General features: G+C 38.2%; 1 protein-coding gene and 1 long non-coding RNA gene across 2 annotated transcripts in view; one reads left to right on the top strand and one right to left on the bottom strand.

The window, feature by feature from the left end:
- The window catches only part of ptc (protein patched), a 249300-nt gene that overhangs the window by 53402 nt on the left and 182720 nt on the right, over positions 1–13178 (bottom strand). The window contains exons 4-6 of the mRNA XM_069816572.1: positions 5153–5222; positions 1675–1772; positions 1459–1573 (exon numbers count right to left, since the gene is read on the bottom strand). Of these exons, the coding sequence (XP_069672673.1) occupies positions 1459–1573; positions 1675–1772; positions 5153–5222 (283 nt within the window). The remainder of the gene's footprint in view (positions 1–1458; positions 1574–1674; positions 1773–5152; positions 5223–13178) is intronic.
- The window catches only part of LOC138693042 (uncharacterized), a 61238-nt gene that overhangs the window by 13510 nt on the left and 34550 nt on the right, over positions 1–13178 (top strand). The window lies entirely within an intron of this gene.

The following is a 13178-nucleotide window of genomic DNA, read 5'->3' as shown; positions in this document are numbered from 1 at the left end:
GACAGGATAGAATTGTCAGAGGTGTTTGTGTAGGAAGTCATAAATCTGTAAGTGGGTGTTCAAAGGAGCCACCGAACTGCACTCCTTGAAATAAAATAGAGTATACTGCTGCTACTACTACTGTTACTGCTAGTGTCCTTTATTTCTGTTTGTGGGAATTGGAAGCAGGCGAACTCTAAAGATAACCTGTAGTTATCTTTACGTACTTACCTGACAATTATGGTATGACAATTTTATTAGACAAAACCAAAGTCCTTGCCTAGAAAGAAAATGAACCCTATAACCAGCAAAATATGCACAATGAAGAGGAGCCCAACCAGCAAAATATACATAAATAACAAATTTTTAGGAAAAGTTACAGGTGTCGATATATTCGAAATCCGGCGTGTCTAGGAATCGCTTCAAAAGACGTGAAATGCGTATTAGATTGGATGGTCTGAAGTTCCAGCCCTTATTATTAAGACAAGAAATTACATCTGTAAGTCCACACCTGTGGAGTAACGGTTAGCGCGTCTAGCCGCGAAACTAGGTGGCCCGGGTTCGATTCCCGGTCGGGGCAAGTTACCTGGTTGAGGTTTTTTCCGGGGTTTTCCCTCAACCCAATATGGGAAATGCTGGGTAACTTTCGGTGATGGACCCCGGACTCACTTCACCGGCATTATCACCTTCATCTTATTCAGACGCCAAATAACCTAAGCTGTTGATAAAGCGTCGTAAAATAACCTACTAAAATAAAATACATCTGTAATGTAAATTGAGAGGATATAAAGACAGGAGGGAGCATAAGCTTGAAACGGTGAAATCAAAAAGGTGTACTAATATGGCCGTCATATTACCCATAGTTAATCTCTTTTCCGGTATGTTAATCAGTTGTTTTGTTCATATTATAAATTCTGTTTCGTCTTGTGACTATTTCAAACTTTCAGTAAAATTCAGCCGGTTTTATTTTTATAAATAAACTAATATTTTGTTCTGTTGGTGAAAATAGTGAACAGTAATAAAAGAAAGTAAAACTGAAGTGTTCAGTCCATGAAACAATCATAAAACTTTTAATACATATACAGTGAAATGTAGCTTACATTGATATAATAATCTATTAATACTCGTGCTACCTCCACGTCCATTTTAAACCTCTACATATAACCTAAACGGATAGCAGCAATTGATTATTTCGCGGAGAGTTATGGGGCGTAGAAGATGTAGTTTGACGTCATATCCGTCACACTGATTTCTTGGATTTTCCTTCTTCTTTCTATCCTCTTAGAATAAGTCGCGAGATTTTATTGCCGAAAGCTGACGTTCTGATCACCGCTAAGAGGGCTATTACTTGCCCATGCCACTTTTCGATCGGCGTCGTACTATCGAAACCTGTTTTCAGGCGTACACCAGTTATCATCACACTATCTGGTTTAACCCTTAGTAAGAAGATAATAACTAAGCTTATAACAAATTACTCACCCTTTTCATGTAGTCTTCGAGAGTCTCGAAAGGGAATACCAACTCGACAGTCTTCATTTGTTGGATTAGTTGTTGTGGGTTAAGGTTCGTCCAGCGCACCTTGGAGCCCACGCCTCTAAACACAAGGGTAAATCCGTCAGTCAGTTTGAAATACAAAATACATCATACGGAAGGCTGCAGTAATTCCATAGTGAATTGCATTTAATTTGTACTTACGGTATTTGAACAGGATAATCTGGTCCCAGAAGCTTCGAAGCTTCCCAAAAACAGTCTAATGGAGTAATGATGGCACAAGGGATAATGTTTAGGAATATCTGCAAAAGAAAACCACAAATAAATAAATAAATAAATTTATTAATTTGTTTATTATTATTATTATTATTATTATCATTATTATTATTATTATTATTATTATTATTATTATTATTATTTTGAAAAGCCATTTTGTTCACCACAATGTCACATAATCTTATCGGATTCGTATCGTCTTCAGCTCTTGTGAGAAGGTGTTAGCTGACATCAGGGTCCAAGCGTTAGTTAAGAGAATAAACTTAAGGTGTATGATATCTTGTACCTTCCTGTACAGAGTAATAATTTCAGTTAGAAAGCTATTGTAAGGTCAACTGTTAACAAGGTGCGTACGAGCAAGCAGCCCGACTCATCCATCTCCAAGAATCATTAAGGCTACGCCTAATATGAAATGATAATGTGGTAACAAGGGTTGATTACATGTTGCATCGACTGCAACGTCCCACTTACTGAACCTTAAATATGTAGTACAGAATACCGGTACTTGAAATGCCAGCGATTTGATTCCTGGAAAGCACGGTGTCTTCAATTTTATTGCGACTGCTTAAAGGATTTCAAATGTATGAAATGTATGTAATATGTGTAATGGATGTCGCACACATCTGTGTATTTACATTTGTGTATGCATGTGTGTTGTATGTGTGTGTAATGTGATATACAGAATGAATCATAAGTAATATCATTGATTTCCGGGGGTTAATCTTTGAGTTCAAACAAAAAGGTTTAATACAGTTTTGCTCGTTTTTGCTTCCTTTCGTAACATGTTTTGGGAAAACCATTCATTTAATTCCCAATATGCTCACTCAATTTAAGAGAGCAGAGTATTATGATAATAAATGATTAAAATAATTTTAGTTTTATCCTTTATTGTGAGGAAATTTAATACGAACAAATGTAACATTTTAAAATTTATTTTCAGAACGGAAAGTTACATTTTTTTAATATTTTTCTGCGCATTTAAAGGATAAAACTAAAATTCTTTCAATCATTTATTATCATAATACTCTGCTCCCTTAAATTAATTGAGCATATTGGAAATTCAGTCAATGGCTTTCCCAAAACACGCAAAATGTTTCATACAAAAAGAAAAAAAATTATCTCGAAAAGGAAGCAAAAACATACAAAATTACATTAAACTTTTTTGTTTGAATTATCTGAAAGAAAACCCCCCAGAAATTAATGACATTACTTACGGTTTACTCTATGTATGTATGTATGTATGTATGTATGTATGTATGTATGTATGTATGTATGTATGTATGTATGTATGTATGTATGTATGTATGTATGTATGTATGTATGTATGTATGTATGTATGTATGTATGTATGTATGTATGTATGTATGTATGTATGTATGTATGTATGTATGTATGTGTGTATGTATGTATGTATGTATGTTATTTTATGTTATGTTTTATTTAACGACGCTCGCAACTGCCGAGGTTATATCAGCGTCGCCGGTGTGCCGGAATTTTGTCCCGCAGGAGTTGTTTTACATGCCAGTAAATCTACTGACATGAGCCTGTCGCATTTAAGCACACTTAAATGCCATCGACCTGGTCCGGGATCGAACCCGCAACCTCGGGCACAGAAGGCCAGCGCTATATCAACTCCGCCAACCAGGCCGACTATATGTATGTATGTATGTATGTATGTATGTATGTATGTATGTATGTATGTATGTATGTATGTATGTATGTATTTTTAATTGAATTGAAAGGGGAGAAGTGGGAGGAGAATTTTAAAAGGTACGCAAAACGCGTCCTCGCAAGGGGTTGGGGACTGTAAGAAACTGAATATGTGAGCTCCAAGCCTGTTGGCCACTCGTTTCACCCCCGGTTACACTGTTCCACTGAAGGAGCTCTAGAAAATTTTGAAGGGGAAAAGCCGAAAATGGACGTAACCTCTTAGGTGTCACATACGCGAGGGGAAGGAAATGTGATCAAACTGATCACAGGACAGGACGAAGAAGAAATGACGGAAGGTGTAAGTCTGAACATTGAAAGGAAATTTGTCATTTCGCAGTGCAGGTGGAGTCGAGAAGACTCGTTTGTTTGCTGTTACATGTATGTAGGCTATGTATATGTACGTGTGCTTGCATGTGCGTGCTAACGGATAGAACAGTAAACCGACAGACTGAAAGACAAACGTTACATGAATGAATGTAAACCCACTCGAATATCCATTAAATTTGCCTAATGGAGGATGCAACAGCATCCCGGCCCAAATTTTTAGTGAGTTATTTTACGACGCTATATCAACATCTCAGGTTATTTAGCGTCTGAATGAAATGAAGGTAATAATGCCAGTGAAATGAGTCCGGGGTCCAGCACCGATAGTTACCCAGCATTTGCTCATATTGGGTTGAGGAAAAATCCCGAAAAAAACCTCAATCAGGTAATTTGCCCCAACCGGGATTCGAACCCGGGCCATTGGTTCGCTGTTAGACGCGCTAACGGTTACTCTTACATGTGTGAAAATTCTTTCCGATCCCCGAGTTGAGATGGGTTATACGAGTTACTCTTCTTGGAAACTGTGCCACTGCAACCACTCGAATCGTATGTAATCGCATATAATTTTTTTTAGTCAACATCAAACTATAGTTTGCCACATGTTTAAATACATAATTATTGTCTTATAAGCGTAAATTACGGTATAATGTACAGTAGATCGTCTACTTAAAGAGGCACTATTTCGTCAAGTTAAAAGACAAAAGACACCCTCTACCGACGAAGGGTGACTTTGCGGACGTAGGTTTATTATTAAAAATGCTGCGCCCTTTGACACCACGTGTTACCTCACAAAGTTTCAATCGAAAAAATTTATCCAATGAGTCACCTACGCCTTCTGTATACGAAGTTATGCAATCCCGCACATCAGTTGTCCATTTCTTAAACACTGTACACTAACCATCATCGCTAGACTATTACATTTCTAGAAGGAATATCACTAAGCAATATTGATAGTGTTACCATATATTCAATTTGATATTTCTGAAAGAAATGGCCCTATACAAGATTGGGAATTTATGTATTGAAGTAGAAAATTGTCGTAATTTTTGCCAAAGAATTCACACATGAGGGACGTGTTCGCCAATTTATTTCAATCAACATAATAGTGAACATTTTCGCATTACATTCTTGTCTGATGCTATAGACAAATTCACCAAAAAGGAAGTTTTATTCTTCCTTAGTATAGAAGTACTATATCTGGTGCATTAGAATCTGTCTTTTTTATGCACCATTTGATAACATATAACGCACAACTTTAACACTGTAAATATGACAAAGTTTCGCAGATTCGGAAAGAGTATGTTACGGTACAGCGTTTAATACACACTTATGATCGATTAATTGATAACTAACACATTACACTAATACTTACTTGGTCTATATAGTGCTCGTCGAAGTCAGGAATACTGGGCGAGTAACACATGTCTTTTAGACTCCAAGTACTAAAACAGAAAGAAAAATAATTAGACCTTCCACTAAGCACGAAAATCTGTGGTGTTTTGTTGGAAAATTCCTAAATGAATATGCAATTGAATTCTATAGAGAGCCTTAGTTCATCATCTGATTTTGAAATGTATAGGCCTACTATTTACTTAAAAATCAGTAAATGTGTTTTGAGCTTTTGGATTTTTATGCCGTGCAAATGAAGCCTATAGGGAACCTTATTGGCAGTTCGTCACCTGATTATTGGAGTGTAGGTACTATCTACTTAAAAATCAGTAAATGTGTTTTGGGCTTTTGGACTTTTATGCCGTGCTAATTAGGGGGGATGTTAATGCATAATTGAATACTTCTGATCATATATGTAACTGAAGCCTATAGGGAATCTTATTCGCAGTTCGTCACCTGATTATTGGATTGTAGGTACTATCTACTTAAAAATGAGTAAATGTGTTTTGAGCTTTTGGACTTTTATGCCGTGTTAATTAGGGAGGATGTTAATGCATAGTTGGATACTTCGTGAACATATATGCAATTGAAGCCTATATGGAACCTTATTCGCAGTTCGTCACCTGATTATTGGAGTGTAGGTACTATCTACTTAAAAATCAGTAAATGTGTTTTGAGCTTTTGGACTTTTATGCCATGTTAATTAGGGAGGATGTTAATGCATAGTTGGATACTTCGTGAACATATATGCAATTGAAGCCTATATGGAACCTTATTCGCAGTTCGTCACCTGATTATTGGAGTGTAGGTACTATCTACTTAAAAATCAGTAAATGTGTTTTGAGCTTTTGGACTTTTATGCCATGTTAATTAGGGAGGATGTTAATGCATAGTTGGATACTTCGTGAACATATATGCAATTGAAGCCTATATGGAACCTTATTCGCAGTTCGTCACCTGATTATTGGAGTGTAGGTACTATCTACTTAAAAATCAGTAAATGTGTTTTGAGCTTTTGGACTTTTATGCCGTGCTAATTAGGGGGTATGTTAATGCATAGTTGGATACTTCGTGAACATATATGCAATTGAAGCCTATATGGAACCTTATTGAAGTTCGTCACCTGATTATTGGAGTGTAGGTACTATCTACTTAAAAATTAGTAAATGTGTTTTGAGCTCTTGGACTTTTATGCCGTGCTAATTAGGGGGGATGTTAATGCATAGTTGGATACTTCGTGAACATATATGCAATTGAAGCCTATATGGAACCTTATTCGCAGTTCGTCACCTGATTATTGGATTGTAGGTACTATCTACTTAAAAATCAGTAAATGTGTTTTGAGCTTTTGGACTTTTATGCCGTGCTAATTAGGGGGGATGTTAATGCATAGTTGGATACTTCGTGAACATATATGCAATTGAAGCCTATATGGAACCTTATTCGCAGTTCGTCACCTGATTATTGGAGTGTAGGTACTATCTACTTAAAAATCAGTAAATGTGTTTTGAGCTTTTGGACTTTTATGCCGTGCTAATTAGGGGGTATGTTAATGCATAGTTGGATACTTCGTGAACATATATGCAATTGAAGCCTATATGGAACCTTATTGAAGTTCGTCACCTGATTATTGGAGTGTAGGTACTATCTACTTAAAAATTAGTAAATGTGTTTTGAGCTTTTGGACTTTTATGCCGTGCTAATTAGGGGGGATGTTAATGCATAGTTGGATACTTCGTGAACATATATGCAACTGAAGCCTATATGGAACCTTATTTGCAGTTGGTCACCTGAGTATTGGAGTGTAGGTACTATCTACTTAAAAATCAGTAAATGTGTTTTGGGCTTTTGGACTTTTATGCCGTGCTAATTAGGGGGGATGCTAATGCATAGTTGAATACTTCTGATCATATATGCAACTGAAGCCTATAGGGAATCTTATTCGCAGTTCGTCACCTGATTATTGGATTGTAGGTACTATCTACTTAAAAATGAGTAAATGTGTTTTGAGCTTTTGGACTTTTATGCCGTGTTAATTAGGGAGGATGTTAATGCATAGTTGGATACTTCGTGAACATATATGCAATTGAAGCCTATATGGAACCTTATTCGCAGTTCGTCACCTGATTATTGGAATGTAGGTACTATCTACTTAAAAATCAGTAAATGTGTTTTGAGCTTTTGGACTTTTATGCCGTGCTAATTAGGGGGGATGTTAATGCATAGTTGGATACTTCCTGAACATATATGCAACTGAAGCCTATATGGAACCTTATTTGCAGTTGGTAACCTGAGTATTGGAGTGTAGGTACTATCTACTTAAAAATCAGTAAATGTGTTTTGGGCTTTTGGACTTTTATGCCGTGCTAATTAGGGGGGATGTTATTGCATAGTTGAATACTTCTGATCATATATGCAACTGAAGCCTATAGGGAATCTTATTCGCAGTTCGTCACCTGATTATTGGATTGTAGGTACTATCTACTTAAAAATGAGTAAATGTGTTTTGAGCTTTTGGACTTTCGTGCCATGTTAATTAGAGGGGATGTTAATGCTTAGGTGCATACTTCCTGAAAAAATATACATTGTGTCCGTAAATTAATGATACACTTTCGAGGATAAAATACGGGGGGGGGGGGGACTACAAAATGTAGTACAAATAACTTGTAGTAACGAAAACACACTCTCTGAAACTTCAAAATTTGCGGAGTATTTCCATATTCCATATCTTTACCGCAAGACTTAGCAACTTACTTCTTTCTTTTGAGACAGAAAGGTGTTGGTGATATGTAATAATTTCGAAGGCGTGTCCATGATTGTGATTTGTTTATATTACTGTTCAGATTTGTTTGTTGTTCTTTTAAAAAAAAATAGCGTCTCCCACGGAGCCGTCTTCGTGGAACTTATCTCACAGTAGCTTTTGGGATCTGTAATTACTGTAACTGCTTTCCCTCCGCACACATATCCTTCGTATTCGATTGCAAATAATCTCCACACCTGCCGTACCACAGCCTCTTCGCTCACAAGAGAACGGCCACTACTTTTCCTGTTACAAATCTAGTTTTTTAAAGTAGTTGTTAAACCATCCCTGTATCCATGCTCGAGGAGGTAGATCTTTGTGAAACGGTCTTCTGGGGATCCGCTGAGCGAATTTGTTTTTCAGTGTATTCAATCAAGCAAAACTTCTATGTTTCTCGGAACATATTGGCCAGGGTATGGCATCGGTGCCCACCCAGCATCATGATGAATTTGGGAAGTCACAATAAGAAGCGAAATTCTCTTTCGCAAACCGGCTCACCGTGCTAACCACACGATACCGCTGTAAGCCTACTGTTTGAATAATCGTTAACTTCTACCGAGGCATATGGAGGCCAGCAGTCGGCTGGTAGGCCTTAGCCCTCCATGGACTGTCGCGCAACGGATTTTTTTTGTCAGTATTTCAGTTGGAAATATAAATCAATTGCCACCAGTTTTGGATTCCCCTCTTTATTACAGTCCAAAAATCGATTGGTTCATAGGTTTATTATATTCCATATCTTTAAGCAGAACTACGTGTGTGTGTGCGATCACCTGTCGACAGGTGCATAGTTTTAGTATGCCGCATATCTTTATGTCCTAGACCTACATGTAGGTGAGATCACCTGTCGACAGGTGCATAGTTTTAGTATGCCGTATATCTTTACGTCGTAGAACTACATGTGGGTGAGATCACCTGTCGACAGGTGCATAGCTTTAGTATGCCGCATATCTTTACGTCGTAGACCTACATGTGGGTGAGATCACCTGTCGACAGGTGGATAGTTTCAGTATGCCGCATATCTTTACGTCGTAGAACTACATGTGGGTGAGATCACCTGTCGACAGGTGCATAGTTTTAGTATGCCGCATATCTTTACGTCGTAGAACCACATGTGGGTGAGATCACCTGTCGACAGGTGCATAGTTTTAGTATGCCGCATATCTTTACGTTGTAGAACCACATGTGGGTGAGATCACCTGTTGACAGGTGCATAGTTTTAGTATGCCGCATATCTTTACGTCGTAGAACCACATGTGGGTGAGATCACCTGTCGACAGGTGCGTAGCTTTAGTATGCCGCATATCTTTACGTCGTAGAACTACATGTGGGTGAGATCACCTGTCGACAGGTTCATAGCTTTAGTATGCCGCATATCTTTACGTCGTAGAACTACATGTGGGTGAGATCACCTGTCGACAGGTGCATAGCTTTAGTATGCCGCATATCTTTACGTCGTAGAACTACATGTGGGTGAGATCACCTGTCGACAGGTGCATAGCTTTAGTATGCCGCATATCTTTACGTCGTAGAACTACATGTGGGTGAGATCACCTGTCGAGAGGTGCATAGCTTTAGTATGCCGTATATCTTTACGTCGTAGAACTACATATGGGTGCGATCACCTGTCGACAGGTGCATAGTTTTATTATGCCACATATCTTTACGTAGGAGAACTGCGTGTGGATGGTGCGACAAATAGAAGGGACAACAAGGGGAAAGAAAGGGGGCACAAGATGGAAGCAAGGAGAACAAGGGTAAGACAGGGAAAGCAAGAATAAAATGAGAACAACAGGAAATTTAAGAAGAACAAGGAGAAAAAGAGAACAAAGGGAATACAAGGAGAACAAGAGGAAGATAAGAGAACAAAGGGAAGCCAAGTAGAACAAGGGCAAGACTAGGAGACAAGGAGAAAACAAGTACAGTATAACAAGGAGAAGAAAGGAGAACAAGGGGAAGACAAGGAGAATAGGGGGAGACGAGGAGAAAACAAGGAGAGACAGGGAGAACAAGGGAAGACAAGGAGAACATGGATAAAACAAGTGTAACAAGAGGAAGACAAGGAGAGTAAGGGAAAGACAAGATAAACGAGGGGAAGACATGGAGAATAAGAGGAAGAAGACAAGGGGAAGAAGGGGAAGACAAATATAACAAGGGAAGGACAAGGAGAACAAGGGAAAACAAGGTGAACAAGGGGCAGACAAGGGGAACTAAGGGAAGGCAAGGATAACAAGGGGAATACAAAGAGAACGGGAAGGCAAAAGAAGGAAAAACAAGGAGAACAAGCAGAAAGCACGGATAACAGGGGGAATGCAAGGGGAAGAGAGAGAGAAGGGTAAACAAGGAGAACAAGAGGAAAACAAGGGGAAGAGAAGGAGAATAAGAAGATAAGGAAAGCATGGGGAAGAGGAGGGGAACAAGGGAAATACAAAGAGAACCGGCGTAATATGAGGAAAAGTGACACGGTGTTGAAATTTTATGTTTTTATATGTTGGTGAATTCCGGAGTTACTCGCCCCCATCCATAGTGAGGAGAAAGACGTAGTTCTAGGTCAAGACGACAACCTGAATATTTTCAGTGAATTAGACTCAATGCGGGAGAAAGTGGGTTTATATGAAATAAGATTTTATAGCAGAAAGGCGATAACCATTTTATCGCGATATTAAATATTTTTTTCTCTCGAAAATACTGATGACTTTAGAAACTATAGGCCTATTGCTTCGGAATGCACAAAATACAGTATCATTCGTTACAATATGAAAAGGAACTGAACTGTTTCTGAATTCACGTCATAATATTATAGCATAAGGAGAAAATAATATGACAGTTAATATTTTCAGTAAGTTATTTAACGACGCTGAATCAACTACTAGGTTATTTAGCGTCGATGGTATTTGGCGAAATGAGGCCGAGGTTTCGCCATAGATTACCTGACATTCGCCTTATGGTTAGAAAAATCCTAGGAAAAAACCCAACCAAGTAATCAGCTCAAGCAGGGAATCGAACCCACGCCCAAGCGCAGTTCCTGATCTTTAGACAAACGCCTCTGCCGACTGAGCTACGCCGGTGGCTTTTATTTTGTTTCCGGGCCTATATATGGAAAAAAAACATAGTTAAAGAAAAGAATGTCTTGCTTCTCATCCCTTCTCCGCTGCTCGTAATAGAATGACAACAAACTAAACAGTGGCCCCGTTGCTTGGAAACGGAATGCGAGCAGCGAACATGTGTCCGTGTGGCTCGAAGCCGCTCGCTGCAGTTGGCACGATCGTCGCAGATTCGTCATCCGCGGAACAGATGTCGCTTGTCTCCCAACACCCAAACAACGTGCATATCACCGAGCCATGAGGTCATTTGGAGTAATTTCACCGGTTTACGCACATCTGTCTGTTTTACATCACGTTAATGCGTGTCGCTATCACGCTCGACTGCCATGAAATTTGGCACACAAATCCAATCTCGTAATAATTCACTTGCGCACTGACACGCCAATAACATTCGCACTAATTGAACAGATCGCTAACCTCTTACGTAACTGACAATGCTTTATTTAACGTCAATTTTCAGTTGTATATAGGCCTACTGTTTTACGGCTTATGATACTGCGAAAATGAAACAATAATAAGATAAAGAAAATGGCACCGAAAACTGGCGTTCTCGAAAAGACAGGATTTTTTTTTTTTTTTTCATTTTTAAGGTGACACTCAACTTAAAAATTGGAGAAAAAGTGTCATAGAAATGAAAAATTAAATTTCTACACTAATTTACGTGACAGAACTAAAATCAATACGCAGAATTCTTCCCCTATTCATTGAGAAGTCACAGTCAAATGCACAAAGCCAAAAAATAAAAAATGATAGTTAAAAGTGATATTTCAATTAATGATTGATTAAAAATTGAAATATTTTTTTATTTTGAAAAGTACTGGATCTAATGAGTTGAGATTTTGCATGTTACTTTCCATGTGTAAATTAAACTTTTTCTCCAAATTTGAAAAAGATTGGTCAAATAGGAAAAAAGTTCCAAAATATAGTTGAGTGTCTCCTTAATTGGTTCATTTTACGACGCTTTATCAACTGCAATGGTTGTCTAGCGTCTGTGTGAAATGAAGCTGATATTGCCAGCGAATTGAGTCCAGGGTCCAGCGCCGAGAGTTACCCAGCATTTGCTCTTAATAGGTTGAGAGAAAATCTCGGAAAGAACCCTAAGCAGGTAACTTGTCCCAACCAGGATTTGAACCCGAGTCCGCTCATTTCACAGTCAGACATGATAACTGTTACTCCAAAGCGGTGGACCTCTTTTTCTCCTCTTTTTGTCGTTATATGTTTGTACAGGGACATCATTTCATTTTTACTTTAATTTGTATTGTATCTGAGTTTTTGAATGTACTTCACTCTCACTCCCTCTACTAGTAAACTTTCAATCATCTCCACTCAGAACCAAGGCCGCGTATGGAGTCAAAGTCGCCTTACGGTCATAGTAAAAACTACTGAGGTAATGAGTATAGTACGTTCCAGAAATAAGTTCGCTTTTTCCAGTGGCGAAAGAGCTTTCAATATTGAATCATATTTTCGCACAGGTACTGTCGTCCGTTTGCCTACATCGCATCCCGGTTTCCCCCACCCCTCGTCCCTCTGTAAAGACTAGTGGCTGGGCTGTCTTAGCTCTTTTCTGAAAACATTAATTTCTGTTAGGAATTGGACGTCTACGTAATATTATACAACTGTTTAAAATAACTTAAATAAAAGGGCCTCGTTAAATAATTAACTGTCACGTGATTTCCCCCCTTACTACGACCCTGCGATATAACCACTTGGAGGGATAGTAGATAGCATGTGTGAGTAATTTTATCTTTTCAGATCGGGCAGAAGTGAAGATTGAATTTACGTACTTAAGGTAGTCTTTTGTAGAGTAGATACAGAATTATTTCAACATGAGTTACTAGTACGAAGGACGAAACTGAAAATTGGAATTAGGTACAATAATCTATAGTGCGATAATATACACAAAAGAACTGAAGCCTGTATCGAAATGAACGGCCACCATTTAAAAACAATGTGTTTAAATATCCATATTATGATTATTTTTCAATTTAACTTCATTCTCTATATTGTACGCTAATGTGCTGTAGACAGTATAATATACACTGCATAATGAATACGTCCGAGTGGATAGCTCAGTTCGTGAGTAAACACACTTATCGTTAATACTGTAC

Source organism: Periplaneta americana, chromosome 2, assembly GCF_040183065.1.
Source record: "Periplaneta americana isolate PAMFEO1 chromosome 2, P.americana_PAMFEO1_priV1, whole genome shotgun sequence".
NCBI classification, from domain to species: Eukaryota; Metazoa; Arthropoda; class Insecta; order Blattodea; family Blattidae; genus Periplaneta; species Periplaneta americana.
Note: the sequence above shows the minus strand (reverse complement) of the source record. Positions and strands in the feature narration are given on the sequence as shown.